This window comes from Rhipicephalus sanguineus, chromosome 5 (genome assembly GCF_013339695.2).
Source record: "Rhipicephalus sanguineus isolate Rsan-2018 chromosome 5, BIME_Rsan_1.4, whole genome shotgun sequence".
In the NCBI taxonomy this organism is placed as follows: domain Eukaryota; kingdom Metazoa; phylum Arthropoda; class Arachnida; order Ixodida; family Ixodidae; genus Rhipicephalus; species Rhipicephalus sanguineus.
In genome coordinates this window covers 88,517,402-88,541,299 of record NC_051180.1, presented here as the reverse complement: position 1 = coordinate 88,541,299, position 23,898 = coordinate 88,517,402, and the positions used below count along the sequence as shown (strand labels likewise).

Sequence of the window (23,898 nt, the reverse complement as noted above, 5' to 3'; positions counted from 1 at the left end):
TTCATTCGTCAGTGCGCATCATGATGAGCACTTTTTTTTTCGAACGTGCGGTTTACTTTCAATGTGATTGCGCGCAAGCGTGTTGGCATGTGGCAGCAGCGGTAACTGTGCAGCTCACAGTGCTCAAATCAGCCAATGATCGTGCATTTTGGGTTTATGGAGCAATCATTTGGGTTTATGGCATCATTTGTTGAGAGAAGAGGGAACGATTTCAAGCTGACTTTGAAAATTAATTGTGAATTTCGGGCTGCATGCTGCGCTATAATATTTGGCTTGCGTATTCTCAGGAGCTTCGACTACCGATCGGCAGCGTTTTTCGACCATGCTGAAAAAGTGTTGCTGGGTCCCTTGAATTGCTTACCTGAATGACGAGTGCTCTTGAAGCTTTCTTCACCGTAAATATGCCATTTAAGATTTAAGCCATGTTAAACATCAATAAAAGTTAAATTATGTTTTCTCTCTCTTCTGTAGTGGTGCCAAGTAAACCACGTAGAGAGAAATGTGTAGATATGTTCCTTGAATGCAGGGCAACATGATGCAAAATTGACCAATAAAGCAGCTCTCTATTGTTTTTAACATGTTGATCTCGAAGCTGTCAAAGAAAATCTTATGCAAAAAGCACACTGTTCTTGAAGTCAGCTTTCCTGAAGAATTCTTAAAGCAGGCTGAAGGCAGCCAGCCTTTGTTTTTGTTCAAAGTGAAGGCACCTGAGTGAGTTGGGGAATTGATCAAAGTTTTCAGCTTCTCATTGTTTACATGCATAACCTTTTAACCAGGCTTGCGCGAACAGTAAATTTTAGGTTCGAAGCGAATTTGAAGCAAACAGTGATTTGGTCGAATAATTTTGAATCAAATTCGAATAGTATATATCACATATTATAAAGAAAAATGAAGATATTTGTCATGACCCAACTAATCTGCACAATATTTTTTTTAATTGAAACAATCATGTGCAAAAGTCATTCTTTTTGGTTCAAAGGAAGTGGAAGCAACTTTGAATAGTAGCAGGATTTGACTTTCGGATAACCTGTAAAATATGTTACGTTTTAAAATTTACTATACCTAGAGCATATCAGCCGGTAGAACAAGCTTTTAAACTTAAAAAATGATGAATCTATGTGAGGGTAGTATGTTCATTGTACCTTGAAGTGCTTATTTTCCTTTGGGAAATGTGTATTCACGGTACAGCACCCCTCCACTGCAGTGAAACCACCTTTACAGGGAGTGTTACATGCAGACTAATATACACCCATTCGTTCATTTCGATAATTTCATTTCGAAATTTTCGATAATTTAAATTTGAATCGAAGCGACTTTGAATACTGTAATATTCATTCGAATATTCGAAGTGCTCTAATATTTGCACAAGCCTACTTTTAACAAATAAAAGTACTGAACATTTTACACATTCGCCAAGACTTTTCGGAGATCAGTGACGGTATAGGAGGGCACAGTCAGAAGTTTGTTAAGAGAATTGGCTACAACAAAGACACGAAATGTATGTAACACAGTTGTGAAGCAGTGAAACTGTAGCTGCTCAGTTCAGCAATGAGCAGCTAATACAACTTCACATATTGTTATAAATGCTCAATTTCCACTCGGTCACACGTGGCCACTGTGTGAATTCTCTTTAATTTCTGTACACATATATGAAAGCCTCAATTTTACAAAGCGAGCGTTCTGGGAACAAATATGGCAGTGACTGTTTCTACTGCGGGAGTGTCTGTGATCGTTTCCGCTGTGTGTGACCCCGATAAAGTTTCAATGTTTAGCTGGGTTTCCGTTTCTTGCATCTTGTCTTCTGGTTGCGTCTCTGTGTCTAGCTGCATTTTCATTCCAGGCTGTGTCTCTGTACCTAGTTCAAAGTCCTTGTCTGGCTGCGCTTCTGTTTCTGTCTGTGTAGTCCTCTCTGACGATGTGGCTACCTCCGTGGATGATGCAGTTACGGGTAGCGTGGCCGCTTCCTGGAGCGTTGCCATTTCTGGTGGCGTTGCATTTTTTATGACAAAGACAGTGGGTGCACTGTGACTGGCTTGCATGACTGGAGCCTTTTCTGATTTCACTGTACACTGCGCTGGCGAGAATGTTGACGAATTTGGCTTTGAGGCCACTGAAGGAAACCCGGATGCCACCTTTCGGAAACGAGGCACTGAGCTTGCAAACCTGCAAACGGTAGGAAGGAAACTGTGATTCAAATTCGTGGGCATTAAAGAAGGGCACAGGAGGCAGGCATTGCGTCGCCTGTTGTTAACTCTTTAGGCCTTGTAACCCATGAAGTCTTATGGCGAGATAACTTTGTCACAGACAGAATGACAGCTGACTAAAATGGTTGTATTGTTAAAATGTAAAATTTCTTGTGACAAAAGTAACAATGTACTATGCACAACGCATACTAAGCCATTATTCAGCTTTGTTGATTAATTGATGGCTCCATGAAATGGAGCAGACAATGTAGAAAAAGTGCAGCTAAGCCATTAAAAACGGTGATCTCTAGAGCCATGTTGGGTATTGGACCTTGCCGATACCTCCAAAACGTTGGGATGCTGCAGTGTACCAGTGATCTTGGATGTTGTGCTTCGACCTGGTTATGTCGCACTGTGAGCAGAGGCACACCACATGATGCGTTTTGATTACCTGCTAGCAGGCACAGTGGTGTCTCGAGGCCCCGCCGAAGTGTTTTCGCCTTTTCTGCTGGGTGTTGTGGCCGCGACGACACCGCCACTCTCCTGGCTGCCATCTCCAGGAGAAGACATGGCGCTATGGCGTCGCACCAGGTACGGTGTGGGCATGGGCAGCCAGTGGGCTACGTGTTCGTATGCAGTGCGTGAGCAGGCGTGCAGGTCAGCAGCAAAGCGCAGTGTCGTAGCGCTGTAGCGTCGCGCGTGCGGAACACGTCCGACGTTCTCGTGCCAGTCGCGCAGCAGTTCCTGGGGCAGCTGGTTGCTCACTGAAAACTGCTGCTGCGTTGGCCTCTGGGCTAGCGACAGCTGCATGCAGAATGACACGAATCAGCACGCAACACAATGCATTTTCTCCTCGTTATGATATAATTATAGCCACTATTTCAGCATCGTCTAGTTCGTGTGGCTTCAAGACAAGACAAAGTGTTTGGCCAAACAGTGGAAGTATGCAGTGCAATACAACAAACACCTAATTAAATCAAGTTGATAAGTTAGTGTCTGTTAATCCTTTTCCTTCCATGCAACCATGTCACCCTCCAAACAAACTTACTTGTGCAAGGCCAGTAAATGTATAACATTATATTAATATTACATATGATGGTCTCGTACAGTCTACTGATATCGAGTTAAACCTCAACATAATGAAGTCATACAGGCAGCGAAAAACTTCGTTATATGGTGAAACTTATTACATTGGAGTTTCACAGGTTTCTAGAATAGTCTTGCATATCATGAGCAAGCATAGGGAAGTGCAATAGCCAAAAATAAAGGGCCACATGCAACACGACTGTCTTGCTGCAAGAGCAGAGATGAAATTCAAAGAGCGTAAAAAATTGGGGCTCTCTCACATGAACGTGTGGTAGCACACGGCAAAAATACCAAGGAGCATTTCTAAAGTTTGACAGGGAACATAGTAGTGCATTTGCCAGTAATAAGCAGGTTACACTGCTGCAGTTGTTTCGCCCGAAGGAAGCAATTTTATATTGACAGGCACTGCACCATGCGTGGTTTATTGATCGAATTGCACTGCACTTCCGTCACATCTTCTTCTCTGTCATTTTACATGTATTCGTATAAAATTCTGGCTGCATCAAACTGCTTTACAATCCCCATGCCATTTGAAAACTGAGATTTGAAGGTAGCTATGGCTATATACCACTCTTTTGGCACCATTTGTGGGAGCAGGGTGCTCTCTTATCATCGCTTGAGGTGCTGTGTTAAAGGTTTTAAGCTCCGAGTCTTTTTCCAGCAAACAGCAGCGTTCTTGTTTTGTTTCTTTCTTTTTCTTTTTTTCTTCAGCTTTCAGTATCGAAAATGGCTGCTCTTGCTATCTTTCAGTGACCCATCCAGTAAGACTACAAGCATATAATGTTAAGCGGAAGCTGTTCTATGTCTACATTATCCAGAAATATGCATTTCGTGCATCCTGAAAACTTCTTTGCTGGTGGGTCTTTAGTTTCAACATCCCTAAAAATCAGGCGCCACTTTTGAACAAAACAGGATGCGATGAAAGGCGCGCAAACCTCGAACTTGAGCTCCTTGTTGGCATCTAGCAGTTCGTTGTATGCCTCCGACTTGCGCTTCAGTTTCCGTTCAACCAGAGCAAGGCGCCGTTTAGCAACCTGAAGCAACAATTTGATCTTGATCACCTCCTCTGGCTCGATCCTTTCGCCGCAATATGTGTGCAGAAATAATGCTCCCGTGGCTGTTGTTACGGGGCCCGGTTCACCAGAGTCAAGGTCCCGGTTCACTGTTTGTTCAACGGCATCAGCATGTTCTTCCAGGTCATTAGAGCTGTAATTTAAGAAGGACGGTTTACACTGTGTACAAAAGGACTTTTCAAGAAAATGATCCTGTTCTTGTACAATGTGTAGAAAAGAACTACAGTGGCAGGTGAAAGACTCCGCGTGAGGTAGGTGTGAGCCATGCACCGTACAACATGGCAACGGTCACATGGTAAACCTCTCGTGTACAATGCAACATTATTTGACAGCCATGCTACAGAATCACTTTCGAACTATCAATAACAGGATTTATTAACAAAATTCAACAACAGAAGTCTGTCAGAATTCATAGCATAAAATCCTCAGGCACTCATGGTTTTCAAGCACCTGGTGTTACGACCAGAGGCAAGGTTCTGCAACCCCTTAAAATCATAGACATCCAGCAAAAGTTCCACAATGTTACTCTCTGTTGTATGGCTGTACTTAATTGATTGCACTATGTAAAAACACTCATGTACCAAGAAACTGGCAAGTCTGTGAGATGCACTCAGAATCTCTTTAAAGCAGCGTGAGGCAATAAACTAGCCAACTATTTTATACTTCAGTATTAACCTTGTTACCACATTTCAGTCTGCAAACCCACTCACCGGTTTGACATGTTATCCCAACATGGATCCCCCTCGCTTTTAGAACCATTGACAGTAACCATCTTCGGCTTCTCAACATGAGCTGGCTCACTGGTACTAGCATCTTTGCTGCTCTTGGCTTGGCTTTCTGACTGGCCTTTGGCCTCGAGCCGCAAGTTGAACAGTCGTTTTTTAGGCAATGGCTGGCCCTCCGAGCTTGCAGCTCTAGCCTGGGTTGGTGCATCTGGTGCAGGAACAGAGAAGATTTTCTCAGTGAGCCAAACTCTAAACAAACTTAGTTTTTAGTAGCATTGATGAGTAGCTGCATGCAGCACTTTTTTTCCAGTAACAGTGAAGCAGGTGGCTCGGTAAAACATCTGCTGCATAGCTACAAGTCTGCCACATTACACTGCTCAGCCTAACTGCATCACACTGCCTAGCATTCACAAAGATGGCAGCCTTTGTGCTCTATGCTGTGCTCTTTGCTTTTCCATTGCCAATGTTTAATGATTCATTTTAGGTTTCAATGGAGGGTGGCATGCTGATCTGGCCCAACCAATCTCTCCAACAGTTAAGGAGTCCAAGGAGCCATCACCATAAACCATTACAAGATACCTAAACACTGAAGAAGTTTACCTTCATGCTACTCCAAGTGAACAAGATGACAAATAAAATGTAATACATACAGGATATACAACATATCCTGAATTCATGCATAGGCAGCACTATATTCAAAGCACATGTTTGTAACTGAAGGTGTGGACCCTGAGTTACATTTACCGACATCCTTAGTATGATTTTTTGGATAGCAATGTGCATTTTTAATTTTCCTGTGCTGCCCTCTGCTGTTGGCCAGGACAACTGGTATGGCCAGAACAAAAGCCTCCGAGATAAAGAGGCGTTTTGCTACCTTTCTGCTAGGGGAAGGGCGCACGCTCCGTGGCATCATGAAAAAGACGGATCTTAAGTGTCCTATGCCTTCTCATAATTGTATGGAGGGCACAATAGTGCCCTATTCACCAGATTAATTTTACGCATGAGGTGTCTTATACAGGTGACACACCAAGACTAATACAGTGTAGACATGCATGATCACTAGAGACCGGAATTTAGGCAAATGCCTATTTCATTCCTTACGCTCCTATCGCACCATTTTTATATATATGAGCATGAATTAGAGGCTAAGGAGGGCTTCTGTAGTGTTTTTATAGTGCCTATAAATGCCTAGTTTTGGCGTTCGTGCCTACATGCCTATAAGGGCCTATAAATGCCTATTTTCAAAAACTGGCGCCTATATGAACACTATTTACCTCAAGTTTCGCTTCCCGGTGCACTTTGAGCCTGTTATTCATGTTACCGCGCAACACTGACTGTTCGGAACTTTATGGGGTTCAACCTAGTCCTCTAGTTCAACCAACTCCCGCAAACAACCGCTAGCAGCAGTGAAACGGGACGCACCGGCGAGCATACGCTGCCGCACTGGCATGGTGCAAGGGGTTGGAGAATGCAAAATTGCGGAGAGCCATCAGGGGAGAGTGATGAGCAAAAGAGGAAGGAAAAATGCGAAGTGCACGCGACTTTTGTTTAATTTGTAGTTTACTTTTTAATTCTTTCCCTACCGAAGACGGGCTGAGCTTGTCCACAAAGTTTGTACCGCTTCAACCGAAGACGAGCTGGGCTTGTCCACACTGAAAGAAGCGTTTGCAGGCAGCGATATTAAGCTACCCTGAATAATTTTGCTGAGTTCCCTTTGCCATGAACAGATCGTGCAGTTAAAAAAATGTTTAAACGCGCTCAAAGCATGCCTTTTGGTCGAAAAGGGACTGGATTCTGGTAACCGGAATTAGAAAACTGCGTCCTCCTTTGGGCCGCGCGTGCTGGCAGCAGCGTTAAAAAAAAAACAAAAAAGAAAGAGAAAGAACAGAAAAGGAAAAAAAGAAAAAGAAAAGAAGACAGACGCTTATTTGCCGAGGTTTCGAGGAATGAATAATTTCATTGCTCCTGCGAGTGAAGCAGCGACTGCACAGAGCAGCATGTTTTTTCTAACTATTCGGACTCTGAGGAAGACCGCGTCCCAACATATCGGCAGTAGACTCCGATAGCTGTAGACAAACCCCCACCGACACGCACACAGCTTTCTTTCATGGGCTGCCTTGTCCAGGCACATTGTTTTTTTTTGTTTTAATTTCAGAGACATTTTATGGAAGGGCTGACTTCTGGCCTTGTTGGTACGACAAATCTGAAGCGTTTAGCGCAGAATTATGAAGACGGGACAAGTAGGGAGAACTGTGTACGTGTTCGCCTGTGTACGTGTTCTCCCTACTTGTCCTGTCTTCATAATTCTGCGCTAAACGCTTCAGACATTTTATGCACCGAGGACGGGTAGGTTAGGGCACTTATCGTGGTGTAGTGCAGTGAAGGCAATATTCTGCATATTTGCAGAAGCAAAAATGCATATTTTTGTGTCGTTTTTGGCCAAAAACTAGGTAGGGAAAGGGTGTTCACCGCCAGGGGAGAAACTGGTTCTACGCAATTCAACTTGGCCAATAGGAAGAATCCCCTCCTCTGCTCTTTTTGCGATCTGGACGTCTGCTCCTGCTCTGCCCTTTTCAGTCATACCGGAAAGAAAGGCACAGAGGTGTGTGTTGATTCGACAGTGGACGCTTGACTCACCATGCTACAGAATAAGCGGAGAGATCGTGTTCTGCAAAGTGCGCATGACAAAGGAGAATTGCATGGCTACGTTCAACCAATGGTGCCTGTGTGCCACCTTAAACATTAACATTTCTTGTTTTCCTGTCGTAAATATACGTCGCGTACGTCTTCCTTTGAAATTATTTGCAATTATGTAAAAATTTATTGTGCCTGTATTTACTATATTGGAGGCCTGAAACGTTGTTTCGCTTGCCTATTTTTGGCGCCTAAAACGCACTTTTTTGTTGCCTAAAAATCTGGCCTCTAATGATCACACACCTCAAGTATGCGGGGCATAAAAAAAATTGCAGAAAGTGTCCACAGAACGTCATGCAAATTAAAAAGGTTTCCTGGGCAAATACGCAAGGTCGTTCAAAAACTGCGAAATATAGCAAGACTGCTTGCCATAAAACTTTTCAAGGTTTCTAATTGATTACAGGAAAACCAGGCACTTGAAAACAGAAATTTATAGAGCATTTTGGTGACTGGTTTCATTTCATATAATCACAGTGGCCAGCAGAAGATATTTGGCAAAAGCTTAGCAGAATGAAATATAGTATTATGCACAAAGGTTCCATATGGGAGCCCTTGGCAGTGTGTTGACTTCTGTAGGAAAGCTATACAACACAGATGGATGAAATTCTGGAGCGAGATAAAGGAACGGCAGACTTGAAATATTAACAGAATGGCTTCAGTAGACTCGGCTAGTGCTTTAATCCCGTACTGGGTGAGACGAATGCACTGTAGCCTGTTGCCCACGTGTTCGTTACACTACGGTGTGTACTGCATCCATCTGTTGCATGAGCGGCTCTTGAGCATAGGTCGGCAAACTCACTCACAAGTTGACTCACTCAGACTCAGATCGAGCCATGAGTCTGAGTCCGAGGGAGCCCTAAGGGCAAAATATATTTCATGAGTGAGTCTGAGTGAGCTCCAAATTTTTTTGCCGACCTATGGTCCTATCTACTACACTTCAGCATTACTGTCAGCCTTATAATGACTCATCTTTATACTTGCATCTGCTCACACATACTTCAAAACACTGGCCTTCATGTGTCATCTCAATATTTATTGATCAGAGGCGTGAGTTACGCATGGGAGCGAGGGGAGGGGGTTTGAGCTCCCTCTGGCAAAACCTTTCACGGGTAGTTCTTGATAAAAATATCTCGTGTGAGTCATCTCTTTTGATAAAAATGTCTTTACTGGATTGTAACTAATGATAACTCGTATTTTAAGGCATGATATCAAAACGCGTCAAGTAGAACACCAGTTATGTGGGATATTGATGTTAAAGAGTATTGACACTACGGTCGAAAAAGTTAATTATACGCTAATGAACTCATGAATCGACTCACTCAGACTCAGATTGAGCCGTGAAATGAGTACGAGTGAGTCAGGCTGAGTAATATTTTCGTAAGTCTGAGTCCGAGTAAACCAGTGTAGAAAAATTTTAGTGAGTCTGAGTCCGAGTAAGTCCGGTCGAGAAAAATTTTGGTGAGTCTGAGTCCGAGTGAGCCCTAAAGGCAAAATATGTTTCATGAGTGAGCCTGAGTGAGCTCCACATTTTCTGCTGACCTATGCTCTTGAGATCCCACAAGCCATGGGATGCCATGGGAAGCAGAGAAAACCTGAGTCAGTCAGTCACTTCACAGTGAGCAGCGACATGATGTGCATACCTAAAGAAGAGTGTACAGTTCACACTAGCATATGTTTTTTTTTATGATTACACTGAGGAAGATCATCACAGTAAAAGAAAGCAGGAGCAAAAAAAAAAAAAATGTTGCCAAGGAATGCCAGTGGTACGCAAAGAAGGTCGAGAAATTGTAACGATCTCGAAGCACAGTCTAGGAGGGAGCTGTGATTTGCCTCTGGACTCCTCTTTTGAGTTCACACAATCAAAAGGCCGGAAAACGTTGCCTTACTCACCCTTTCTAGGTGACAACGATGTGTTAGTGCCGATGATCTTTGTTTTCAGTTGCCTTGCGACTTGGTCAGCAGCTTGCTGGACCTTGGTGGCTGCCCGAGTTGCTCTGCCATGTGGCTGCAATGCGAAAAGCCAGGTTATTGCGACACTCTTCTGCAGTACCATAAAATTAGATGTCGGCAAAAAAAAAACAACACAGAGCACCATGCTGTCTACTATTTTCCCGAAGTCTCCATAAGGAGACAAAAAGGGAGAGCATTCAGCCAGGCTTGAGTGATAGATTTGTGCTCCAAAATGCCAAAAGTATCTTTGTCAAGAGTGGCATGTCAAAAAGAACGATGCAAAAGTAGGAGGGCGGCCGTGACTGTGTAAACTTGAAACAATGTCCTGATGACCCCTTATGTGCCATTAGTAATTAACCGGCATTGTAAAATTGTAGTAATTGTAGTAATTAACCGGCATAGTAAAAGGACAATTGCATTGCAAGTGAATACGGAAAAGAACGCACCTTGCACAAAATTTGAATGTGAGCTCTACATATATATCCTGTAGTGAAGAGTACGAGACGACGACGAAGCAGCCAAGAAAGCAAGCCACATCGCGAGTGGTAGCCACGCGACCCGAGCTTGCGCTTGCTTGGATTTTGGACCCTCGACGTTCCTCATCGTTCCTTCATGTCTGTACGTGAATAAACCACGTGACATTTGGTGGAGGTACGTGGGTTTCCCCTACGACCCTGGATCTTCGCTCCCGTAAGCTTCCCCCCCTTCGTGATACCAACATGGCCAGCGAGACTCCTTCCCAGCCTGGCCCTTCGGCTGTCCACGTCACTTGTGGCGCCGTGTATCCTCAGCAGGACCCCCCCATCTTCTCGGGCTCCGGTGAATCGGATGTGGACGAGTGGCTGTCGAGGTATGACAAAGTCGGCGCCAGCAACAGATGGGACGATCCAATGAAGCTTGGGTATGTGCAATTCTACCTTGCCGACATAGCCCAACTGTGGTATCACAACCACGAGGCCGAGCTTCCATCTTGGTCAGCTTTCAAGACTGCTATCAAGGACGTCTTTGGACGGCCTGCGGCTCGCAAGCTTCTCGCCGAGCAGCGCTTGCGTCAGCGTGCACAGCAACCGGGTGAGACCTACACGGGTTACATCGAGAATGTCCTCCATTTGTGCACCCGCGTCGACCCCGCTATGCCTGAGGAGGCCAAAATCAACCACATCTTGAAGGGCATCGAGGGCGGCGCCTTCCAGCTGCTGCTCGCGCGGAATCCCACCACAGTCGCTGCGCTAGTTTCCCTCTGTCAGAGTTTCGACGAATTGCGCAGGCAGCGCGCGATCGCCCGTCAGGCCCTCCCGACCCCCGACACGCTCTCCAGCTTGCAGCTAGCTGTCCCTCCGGCCACTCAGCCGACTCTCCAGCCCACGATCAAAGACTTCATCCGTGAAGAAGTCGCACGCCAGCTGTCCTTACTGCCGCTCACTCACGAGCCGGCGCATCCTCTGGCTCCGGGCATTCAACAAGCCATTCGGACGCAAGTTGCTGAGGCTCTCCCACCCATGTTCCAACAACCGCCCGTCACTGCACCGCTTACCTACGCCGCCGTTGCTGCTCGGCCCCCTCAACAGCCTATGCCCTCTGCTCCACCTCGACCACTGATGCCGTCCCATGCCTTGGCGACCACCGCGTATCACCAATCTATGCCTTACGCTCCACCTCGGCCACTTACGCCGCCCCGTGTCTTGCCAACATCCGCGTATGCTTCGTCGCCGCCCATCCCAAACCCCTCGGCTCCGTCTTTCCGTCGCTCCGACGCGTGGCGAACCCCGGACAATCGGCCCATCTGTTTCTCCTGTGGCCTCGCCGGCCACGTCGCTCGCCATTGTCGCCTGGTTCCTCCAACATTCGACGCCGTGGGCATGCCAGTTGCGTCGTCGTCCAGGTCGCCCCCAAACTACGCCCCTCCTCACTTCGACGCCGACGGCAGGCCGGTCGCGTCGTCGTCCCGGTCGCCACCGGAGTATGCCCGTGATCAACGACCCAACGAGACCCACCGGTCACCGTCCCCTCGACGACGCTCCCTGTCACCTATGCGTCGCCGACCTGCTGCGCAAGAGGGAAACTGATCGCTGCAGTTCCGGAGGCAAGAACTGCATGCGAAGCGAACTGCCCAAGGCCTCCGTCTTTTTCGCCGCAAAACGTTATCGACGTCAATGTTGAAGGGACCACGGCCCAAGCGCTCATTGATACCGGGGCCGCCGTTTCCGTAATCTGCGAGAGCCTCTGCCGCCAGTTAAGAAAAGTGACCACGTCGCTCTCAGGACTCATGCTCCGCACTGCGAACTCGCAGTTCATAGCACCTTCAGCCGTGTGCACCGCGCGCGTTAATATTCAAGGCGAACTTTACGTCATTGAGTTTTTCGTGCTGCCGTCCTGCTCTCACGACGTTATCCTCGGCTGGGACTTCCTTTCACGTCATCGCGCCATCATAGATTGCGCCCGAGCAGAAGTCGCCCTTACGCCGCTGCAATCTTCTGTTTCGGGGCCTACCATATCTGACGCATGTAAACCTGTCATTGCTGCCGACGCTGACGTAGCCCCAAACACGTCCACCCTTGTCGCCTTGACTTGTCCGGCCGCTCCTGACGGCGCTGTCCTGTTCGCCCCGTCAGAGCTGTTTCTCCGCCGCCACGCCCTATGACTGCCGTTTGCCGTACTCACCGTCGAATCCGGCGCTACCATCATGCCGATTGCCAACTTGCGCACCTCGCCCGTTCGTCTACTTCGCGGGGAATGTTTGGGAAGCATACATGCCGTTGACCTGCTTCGCTTTCTGGAGTTCGCTGAAGCCCCACTTCACCACCAGCTGAATGCCATGACAGCCCCTGTTGCGGCACCTCCGAAGTCAGACATTTTTCACCCTTCTGTGTCCCCGGATCTATCATTGGACCATCGACGCGAACTATTGGCCCTTCTAGAAGAGTTCCGCTCATCCTTCGACTGCGGTCAGCCATCTCTGGGTCGCACAACGAGCGTCACGCACCATCACGCACCACATCGACACCGGTGGTCATGCCCCTTTACGCCAACGACCATATCGCGTTTCGGCGGAAGAGCGCCGTGTTATCAATGAACAAGTCGATGATATGCTCACGCGTGGAGTCATTCAGCCATCTGAGAGCCCCTGGTCGTCCCCTGTCGTGCTTGTGCGCAAAAAGGATGGCTCTATCAGATTCTGCGTCGACTACCGCCGCCTGAATAAGATAACTCGGAAGGATGTATACCCGTTGCCACGCATCGACGATGCCCTCGATTGCTTGCAAGGAGCAGAATATTTCTCGTCCTTGGATTTACGATCGGGCTATTGGCAAGTTCCACTCGCTGACCCTGACCGCCCGAAGACTGCGTTCGTTACTCCCGATGGGCTTTATGAGTTCAAGGTGATGCCCTTCGGACTCTGCAACGCCCCAGCTACCTTTGAACGAATGATGGATAACATCCTTCGTGGCCACAAGTGGAATACCTGCCTGTGCTACCTTGACGACATTGTTGTATTTTCCCGCGATTTTCCAACTCATCTAGTTCGTCTTCGCGCTATTCTCACGTGCCTCGCCTCTGCTGGCCTTCAACTTAACATCAAAAAGTGCCATTTTGCTGCGCGCCAACTCACCATACTAGGTCACGTCGTCTGCAAGGAAGGCGTTCTTCCGGATCCCGCTAAACTTCGTGCCGTGGCCGAGTACCCCAAGCCCAATTCCATCAAGACGCTCCGAAGCTTTATTGGGCTGTGCTCATATTTTCGTCGATTTGTGCGCGACTTCGCTTCTATCATCGCACCTCTTACCAACCTACTGACAGCCTCTAACGACCTGTCGGCTTGGTCACCAGAGTGCGATGAAGCTTTCATGACGCTACGGCGCTTATTAACGTCACCTCCGATACTCCGTCACTTTGACCCTAATGTGCCTACGGAGGTCCATACTGACGCCAGCGGTGTCGGTCTTGGTGCTGTACTGGCTCAACGAAAACCAGGATACGACGAGTACGTTGTTGCTTATGCGAGTCGAACCCTGAAGAAAGCGGAGTGCAACTACTCAGTCACTGAAAAAGAGTGCCTCGCCATAATCTGGGCTTTGACCAAGTTCCGTCCGTACCTTTATGGCCGCCCCTTCGAAGTAGTCACGGACCATCACGCGCTCTGTTGGCTCTCATCTCTGAAAGATCTTTCAGGCCGCCTCGGTCGTTGGGCGCTTCGGCTGCAGGAATACGACATTCGTGTTGTGTACAGATCCGGCCGCAAGCACTTGGACGCTGATGCGCTATCCCGCTCACCGTTACCGTCTGACACAGCTTCGCCGTCAGACACGTCAGCTGTCTTGACGCCCCTTGACTTCGCAGACATGCCGTCGGAGCAACGCAAGGATGCGTGGATGCGAACTCGTCGACTTTCTGACTGGTTCATTGGTTCATCCAGCGTCAAGAACTCTCCGTCGTCAAGCCACGCATTTCGCACTCCGCGACGGCCTCCTCTATCAGCGTAATTACGCACCTGACGGTCGGAGGTGGTTGCTAGTGATCCCGCGCCACATGCGCACAGAAGTCTGCACTGCTTTTCACAACGACCTGCAAAGCGCTCACGCTGGCGCTCTGAAGACTTACAACCGCTTGCGTCAGCGATACTACTGGCGCGGCATGTACACGTTCGTGCGCAAGTACGTACGTGCTTGTACTGCTTGTCAGCAGCGTAAAGCTCCACCTCAACGCCCAGCCGGTCCACTTCAGCCTCTACCTTGTCCGGGACGTCCATTCGACCGCGTCGGCATCGACTTATATGGCCTGCTTCCCCTGACTTCCTCTGGGAATCGGTGGATCATTGTTGGCGTGGACCACCTCACCCGTTACGCAGAGACTGCAGCACTTCCAACGGCTACCGCAAGAGAGGTTGCGTTTTTTATCTTACGCAACTTTGTCCTTCGCCACGGTGCTCCCCGTGAACTTTTGAGCGACAGAGGGCGTGTTTTCCTGTCTGACGCTATTCAGGCCTTGCTCGTCCAGTGCAACATCGTTCATCGAATGACCACCGCATATCATCCGCAGACGAATGGCCTCACGGAACGATTTAATCGCACACTCGGTGATATGTTGACAATGTACACGGCATCAGACCAGACCAACTGGGACACCGTCCTGCCGTTCGTCACGTACGCGTACAACACCGCAACGCACGCGACCACTGGTTTCTCACCTTTCTTTCTTTTATACGGACGCGACCCGTCCTGCACGCTGGACACTATGCTTCCCTATACGCCAGACTCGTCTGAATATACTGCGATTTCTGACGTTGCCAGATACGCCGAAGATTGCAGACAATTAGCCCGTTCGCTGACCACCGAGGACCAAGGCCACCAAAAGCTACGGCACGACACCGACCGACCTCTCTCTACTTTCACAACTGGTGACCTCGTTTGGCTCTGGATCCCATCGAGCACTCCTGGCCTTTCCTCGAAATTACGTGCCCGATATCAGGGGCCCTACCGCATTCTTTCTCGCACGTCTCCTGTCAATTATGAGGTTGAGCCTCTGACAGCATCCCACGATTTACGTCGTCGTGGTCGGGAAATCGTCCATGTCAGCCGCCTGAAGCCCTATTACGACCCCGCTATACTGACAATGCCTTAGGTCGCCAGGATGGCTCCGCTATTCACCAGGGGCCAATGTAGTGAAGAGTACGAGACGACGACGAAGCAGCCAAGAAAGCAAGCCACATCGTGAGTGGTAGCCACGCGACCCGAGCTTGCGCTTGCTTGGATTTTGGACCCTCGACGTTCCTCGACGTTCCTCATCGTTCCTTCACGTCTGTACGTGAATAAACCACGTGACAATCCCTTTAGTGGTAACATCCGCCAGAGTGCTTACATCTCATGTTTTTGCACAACCGAGAGTAAAGAACTGACACTGACAACAGAAAGACATGTTTTTATCTTATAGAGAATAGTCACAAGTGTACAAGAAGGCTGTGTCATGGAGATTCCTCTCGTACTGTTTTAACACGAAAGTGTTTTATGCCGGGGTCCACCAAGACTTCACTGACATATCTCCGTCACGGATATGACGTTGTAAAATGTATACTAACAGAGGACAAAGAAAGAATTAGATGAAAGAAGTTCCGTCGCTGGGAATTGAACCAACAACCCCTCACTCCAATGCGCGCGGCGCTAGATGACTCAGCCACAAAGCGTATGTTCTTTAGCACACTAAGAGCGAGCTATTTATATATACCATTTACCGCTGGCACTACTTGGAGCTCGGTGGCACCTCAACGTGTTCTTGTTATCACCAGTGAGATAAAAAGCGCGTTTTAAAGGTCGTCACCCCACTCGTTGCGACGTGTGCGCGCCTCCTACCAGTCCTTTGCCCTACAGAGCGTGGTCGCCCATGCGCACACGCTTATCTCGTGATGGGGGCAGTTTGTACGCCTTGTGCGTTCACCGCAAAGGTTGCATCAAGGTTACAGAGCGCGCGAAGGTGGCTTTGCTCGCTGCAGCGGCCGTGTTTGCGAAAGGAGCGCACTGCTCAAACAAAAAAAAGTAACAACGGTGACAATTGTTAGTTCGCACTCGTCCTGAGTATACTCGTGTGTTCATTTCGTGTGTCCTTCTTTGTGTTTGACGGCGCTATAGCTGCCAAGCACCAATAGACATTGTACAAGCTCTCATATATCAATGCACAATAAACGCTCAACTACCTCTGTGGAAAACGCATTTCAGTTTCGTGGTATACCAATTCCTATGATGGAGGAATCAGCCATGTTTTTTTATAGAATAGTCTTCCTTTCTGTTTTAAACAAGATTTGTTTTGTGCCCTGTCCTCTCGTAGTGCGCATAAATATAAGTATTCCAAGTCCAATCTATTTTTATTTTCAGATACCAGGAGCTAGGTATTGGGGGTGTTTTACACAGAGCCATTCATTGGATAATAACCCAGAAGCTACAACAGCCAGGCAAATCACGTCCCCTTGAAAGTTTGCAATGACATCAGGCTATAATGTAACACTTTCGCAGTACAGTTAAAGGCTCAGTTGAATAAAATCAGACAAACCACATGGTTTTTGTTTTCTGGAATTGGAAACATTTAAAAGAAGACAGTGTAGCTAACGCTGTATTTTCTACAGGAGTGAAGATTTTTAAAATTCTTGCCTGTACACACACTTATCACAGGCAAAGTGCCATTTGAGCACGTCTCGGCTCACCATCTGCGATAAGCATTGTCAGGGGAAAGTTTACATTTTGTATGTTGATATATATACACAGGCACAGACACAAACCTACATATAGGGGGAGGAGGGGGGTTGAGAAAAGTGTTACAAAGCCCCCTTTATTGACATTTCCTGTATGTGGACTTCAGAACAAAAGCTATACTCGCGGGCAACTTTTCTGGGAAATGAAGCAAAGGCTACGTACAGAGCCAAATTGCACAAATGCTATCGCGAATGAATGCAGTACCACAATTGCATCCGCATTTTCCAGGTGGAGGAGGAGGAATAACCTTTATTAAGAAGCAGCAATTTAAGTGCCTTGGCCTAGGCCTCTCACGTGGGGACGTCGACGTCTTGCCTCTTCGCCGCTTCGCGGGCTTGCTGGATGGCCCATAGCTGATCGTCGAGGTCGGAGGTGAAAATTTTTTAAAAAAAAAAGCTACTTCATTTTCTACTGGAAGCTCTTTGACACAGGACACAGCAAACACCAGTGAGATTTACTTTATACATCGTTGATTCGCATTTTTGCACGCATGACAATGTCGCGCCTTTTATGTGTACCTTGAAAGTTAAATGGTGTCTGTGTCATCAGGTGAGCGTCTCTCTCTTTCTGGCTCTCCCATCTCATCGCCTCCGAAAACTTCAAACGAACTTCACTAACGAATGGCCATCTAAGCAGACACAGCACATGCTATCCAACGCTGATTCCCCACAGTCATCATTTTCTACAGTGGTACGAAACAAGTGTCAAACCAGACTACTTCGCGTAGGAATACATGTGCAGATGCTCCGCCCTCGTAGCATTCCCTTCGTTGCCAAAAAAAGTTGTCAGCAAGTATAGTGGCTCATTTAACAAGCTCTTTGAATGACTGACTTGGTTTAAACCTTCCATTTAAATAATCTAGAACAATACAGCCGACAGCCACTGACAGACTTCAATAAATGTTTGTATGGGAAACTGACAACCACCCATTTGTAGCACAACGGCACGAGGAAATCCATACGGATATGCTACAAACTAGGGGTGTGCGAATATTCGAAAATTTCGAATAACGAATCGAATAGTACATACTCGAAATACCGAATATTTTTCGAGTAGTTTTCGAATAATGAGCGCCGACGGGAGAACCCCAAAACAATGATACTTTGGAATAGTTAAAGGCCATTTTTCTTCTTTTAATCACTAAATTACCAGTATGCATGCAGCCCAAGCTTTTACGAAACTACCGACGCTATATTGATTACCGGATGAAGGCGTTTTTTTTTTTTTATGAAAGCTCCATACTCGCTCAGTTTTTACTATGCTGCCTCTGCATCACATTAATCAGTTCCTGTCGTCATCTTGTAAGAACTGAAGGTGCACCTGCATTCAGCTTCATGAATAGCAATAGATGCAAGGGTTGTGTTTGCGTAAATTGTTCTTGCAGATACAGCTTTCAACATCGATGCCTTCAGTGCCGAGGACCAGGTTGCGATGGCAGGTTTATGTGTTTCATTACCGCCTTAGCTGTATCCGTAGTCTTCGGTTCAAAATTGTTTAGATTTTATGTCTCAGTTTTATTTAAAAGCAGGCGACAAAGCATCTGCAGTCACTGCTTTATTTCAACCTACAGTACGAAAATATTTCGAAGGTTGTGGTCGCTGCTGTATACGAGCTTACCTCAGATTTCATAACTGTGGTATTTTGAGTCAGTTAAAAGTAAGCGCAACGCTCTTTGGTGAAAGTTCGTGAATATTTCTTTCAAAAAAAAGAAAGAAAAACGCTGCGGAGTTCTAGGACCGTTTTGAGAATGGTTGTCTTACTATTCGAAAAGTATTCAATTAGTATTCGTATTCGATTCGGTGTCATCACTATTCGATTCGTATTCGATTCGGTTCCAAAATTCACTATTCGCACACCCCTACTACAAACAGGTGGTTGTCAGTTTTCCTTTCTAGAGTTACTGTATATGCTACCTTTTAGCACATACAGTAACTCTATTCCTTTCTTAACCCTTCCGCCACCTTGCGGGATTCCACAGAACTCATTTGCAAATGTCTGCATGATTGGTGCAGTGGTAAGCATGCTGCAATGTGGTAACACATTCTTTAGAAAGCTCGCGACCACAACCTCCAGCATCAACTGGCGCAACTGGGCGGTGCCACAGATAGCATTCACATGCTCAATACCTCCTGTTGGTGACTGCTGCTTGATGTCAACTTGACTTTTGCCTGTGCCCTGCATTGGCTCTCTCTTTTATTTGGTTTGACTTTTCTTGCTTTATACTGCAGAGGAAAAAAGAAAGGGCGAACGATTAATTATCTGTGGGTACGAATTTGAATGCAAGCTCAGTGTTTGACTCTACAGCAGAATGAAGACAATCGGGATGTAACTACTATTATCAACAGATAGCACGATAGCTAGACAACACAAAGGAAACTGCACAGAGCACTGAGCTTAATTCTGATTGGAAAATTTTCCGGTGGAACAAATTAACCAATGCACCAATTAGGTACGTTTTGCTGAAAGACTCAGACCAGAAAGTGCCATACTGCGACGAAAATGAGATGAAACAAAACAAAACTCTTTTCCCCTATTAAATTTCTTCATTATGCAGGCCACTTTTACATCTGCTCCTGGGTGAGTTGGTGCATGTGCTTGAAACATGAACAAAGGACAGAGAAGAGAGACCTCTGTCTTTTTCTCTCTCCTGTCTTCATGTTTCAAACATTGCGACAGAAATAACATGTTTAACCGCTTTTATATGCATACACGCAGTCGCGCTCAACATAAGCAGTAACACCGCGGCATGCCCGGCTGCGACCTATGGAAGACCAAATTAACTTTCATCGAGCCCGCTTTGGTCTTTTAGCTAGCTCTTTGATCCCGCACATGAAGTTGAACGCGGCTGCAGGATACAGAAATTCACACTGTAAACGTGCAGTATAGTTACCAGCTGCGCTGTTGGGAACAACGTTGGCATGCTCCCGGCTCGTAATCGAACCGTCTGACCGGTTTTGTCGAAGCATTCGGGCTTAAAATGTACGGAGCACAGGCGATCGCTGTCTTTCGCGGTCCAGCCGTCCTGCCGATTCACAGCGCGCGCCCACGCTTCTCGCACAGCAGGAACCTTCGGAAACCTGTCAAAGGATTGAAATTATTTCAAACACTCGAGGAAAAAAAAAAGAAATCAATAGCGCTTAATGTGTAGGATTTAACGCAGACGTCCTCGCGTGCGCGTTTAACCGCGCGACGCATATACACCGCAGTCAGACTAACTATGACGACATTACGACGACATCAGAAAGTTTCAGGAATAGCCTTTCGAACCGGAGACGTGCGAGGCAATCGAGAACAACCGAGTCAAAGGCGTTTATTGTACATACATGCAAAGGCGCGTATGATCGCAGCGTCTTAAAGCGCGATTTCAAATGCAAAACATGCAAAGGCCTCGGAGTATCATGTAGAACATACTTACACGTGGAACGTAATCCCGGAATTCTGTTTCGCGCGGTTCTTGCAGCCGGGCGCGGCACATGTGCTAACCATGGCCCGTAAGAATGTCAGCAGCAGCAGCAGCAGCAGCAGCCGAATTGCAGACGTCCTTCTCTCAGCCCCTGCCAAAATGGCGCTGGTGGCGTCGTTTTTATATTTTAGTGGCGTCATTCGTCAACGTTGCCGTCCTTTTTACTCTGTTTGTGTTCGAACTCGCTAAAAAACATTCGCAACGGTGCTTTTTTGCGAAGAATCCGTAGATCATAGAGAACGTAGCCCCCGAGATATACATAAAGATTTGCGCATGTCTCGGAGGACACAACATTCAGCCGTTTACTCATGCAAAAAAAAAAAAAAAAGTTTGCACACCCTCACACTGATCGACTGTGGCGCCCATCATTAATGAAGATCTTTGCAACATGTTTCTTTCCGACTAGCGTTTCCTGCCGGTATCACGAAAACATTCGCGGTTACGGTTAGTTCGGTGAAAGGGCTCGTAAATATGCATGTAAATGGCATAAACGGGGCCCACAGTAGGTTAGCACGTGTAGACATCGATATATAATGAATTATCGGCTATAACAAGGTACAGTCGCTCTCAATATGATTTGCAACACGGGAGCATGTGGCCTCACGAGTTAGATTTCGCATTCCTTCCACTAGCCCTTATTTCTAGATCTAAACGCTGTACTCTCACTGGGCATGTTCCCATATAAGCAAACATTAAAAAAAAGATATTAAGTTACAGAAATGAAGCAAGTTGAAGCCGTGTGCAATCATTAAACTCGTGAGGCCACGCGCTCCTGTGTTGCAAGTCATATTGAGCGCGGCTGTTACATATTGAAAACGAGTCTCACGAACAGTGGTGTGCAGTACTCTCATGATTTGACATATAATATAATTTCATAGTGGGCTGAGGAATGGGGGGGGGGGGGGTCATTACTTTTGCAACTAATAATGCACAAACGTTTCACAAAGTTTTTCTATAATTAACTATCGAACTTATCATTCACTTAGTCATACTACCTGCTCTATATATTTTTTTTTGGCACACGCCGATTAATTTAAACTTGCCTATTGATTCAGCCACTTCAGCTTGGATATTACTGTCACAACAAAAAGCAATTCACAAACATTTCACAAAGTACAGCTTTAATTACCAATCGAATTTATATATATATATTGCACACACCGATTAATTTAATATTGCCTATATAACGCTCCTCTGCCACTTCAGCTCGGTTACACGACGTAAGAGTCAATACTTTCACGACAAATACCAATTCACAAAGTTTCACTTTTACTTTTGAAGTGGTTGCACATATGATATGGCCATTTCATCGTAACGTGTATGTTGCTTGATTATCTGCAAGTCTCGGCGCTACTTGGCTGAACGCACCCGCCGAGAAAGGTGAAACAATGAACGAAGTGCGGAAAGTGGATTTGAAGAAACCACCAGAGCTGCCGCCCAATCAGCTGATCAACTCTCTGCTCCCACCCCCTCTCCCACACCACGCCTTTCCTTTTTTTTTCTTCTTTTTTAAAGAGCCTTTCTTCCTCGTTTATCAGGTGCCTGCCCTGTTTGGTGACGCTTTTTATGCCTCCAACCAGTATCTAGTGCTCTTACTACTCTCATGGGTGCAATCAGAAGCGGTATGTGTTATGATTCTTGCATAGGTTCATCAGTCTTTGACATAAGTTAATTTTGCTCTTTGCTGGTGCCTAATTGTTCCAGGAAAGGAGAGGGTGGGTTGCCGTTTTCAGTAAGCGAAACCCTGGTTTTGCTTGTACATATTTAGGTTCTTCACCTCTTAAGTCAGGTTTGTTTGTTAATTGTAATTCCTTTGGCCGTTAGTTCATTGGCATACTAAGATTATGTCATGAGCAAATATGATGTCTCACAAAATGAAACCTTCAGCTAGGTGGTTGTTAAGATTAAAACTGGAAATGGTGCATGCAAAAGATGCAGACACACACGAAAAAGAAGCACGTGCACTGCTCTGCGTGTTATTCCCTTGTACTCTTCTTCTGCTTCCTCGTAGTTAGTGCTGCTTTTCAGTTTTTCAGAACTGATGGCTTTAAAGGGGCCCTGCAACACTTTTTCAAGTAATCATCGATGGCTTCAATAAATGAGCTTATTGACTTAGAATTGACTGATCGTGCATTTTGGGTTTATGGTGCAGTCATTTGGGTTTATTGCATAACTTGTTGAGAGAAGAGGGAACGATTTCTAGCTGACATTGAAAATTAATTGCGGATTCTGGGCTGCGTGCTGCGCCATAACATTTCGCTCGCGTATTCTCAGGAGCTTCGACTACCGATCGGCAGCGTTTTTCGACAATGCTGAAAAAGTGTTGCAGAGCCCTTTTAAGAGAAAGTGTTGATGAACCCCTTGAATTGCTTACCTGAATGACGAGTGTTCTTGTAGCTTTCATCACTGTAAATATGGCATTTAAGATTTAAGCCATGTTAAACATCAATAAAAGTTATGTTTTCTTTCTCTTCTGTAGTGGTGCCAAGTAAACCACGTAGAGAGAGATGTGTAGATGTGTTCCTTGAATGCAGGGCAACATGATGCAAAAGTGGCTTTCCTGAAGGATTCTGACAGCAGGCTGAAGGCAGCCAGCTTTTCTTTGTTTTTGTTCAAAGTGAAGGCACCTGAGTGAGTTAGGGAATTGATCAAAGTTTTCAGCCTCTAATTGTTTACATGCATAACCTTTTAACTAGGCTTATGCGAACAGTAAATTTTAGGTTTGAAACGAATTCGAAGCAAACAGTGATTCGGTCGAATAATTTCGAATCGAATTTGAATAGTATATATCACATATTATCAGGAAAAAGTAGCATATTTGTCATGACCTAACTAACCTGCACAATATATTTTTTAAGATTGAAACAAGGCAATGCGCAAATGTCATTCTTTTTGGTTCAAAGGAAGTAGAAGCAACTTTGAATAGTGGCAGCATGACTTTCGGCAGAATGCAAGTGATAACCTGTAAAACATGTTACGTTTTAAACTTTAATATACTTAGAGCATATCAGCTGGTAGAACAAGCTTTTAAACTTAAAATATGATGAATCTATGTGAGGGTAGTATGTTCATTGTACCTTGAAGTGCGTATTTTCCCTGGAAAGGTGTATTCACGGTACAGCAACCCTGCATTGCAGTGAAACCACCTTTACAGGGGGAGTTACATGCGGACTAATGCTATACACCTATTCAATCATTTCGAATACTTCAAAATTTTCGACAATTTAAATTCGAATCGAACCGAATTTGAATACTGCAATATTCGTTCGAATATTCGAAGTGCTCGAATATTCGCACAAGCCTACTTTTAACAAATGAAAACTACTGAACAATTTACACATTCACCAAGACTTCTCAGAGATCAGTGACGGTATGGGAGGGCACAGTCAGAAGTTTGTTAAGAGAATTGGCTACAACTTAGACATGAAATGTGTGTAACACAATCGTGAAGCAGTGAAACCGTAGCTGCTCAGTTCAGCAATGAGC

The 23,898-nt window shown here is 46.1% G+C and overlaps 1 protein-coding gene across 1 annotated transcript; it reads right to left on the bottom strand.

The window, feature by feature from the left end:
- Positions 1 to 1,664: 1,664 nt before the first annotated feature.
- Positions 1,665 to 20,528, bottom strand: LOC119394810 (uncharacterized). The gene is made up of 8 exons (XM_037662114.2): positions 20,365 to 20,528; positions 19,840 to 20,026; positions 19,076 to 19,171; positions 9,652 to 9,766; positions 5,053 to 5,275; positions 4,205 to 4,475; positions 2,635 to 2,987; positions 1,665 to 2,163 (listed from the first exon to the last, which is right to left on the bottom strand). The coding sequence occupies exons 1-8, from the start codon at positions 20,433 to 20,435 to the stop codon at positions 1,665 to 1,667; spliced, it is 1,815 nt and encodes a 604-aa protein (XP_037518042.2). The 5' UTR covers positions 20,436 to 20,528.
- Positions 20,529 to 23,898: the final 3,370 nt, after the last annotated feature.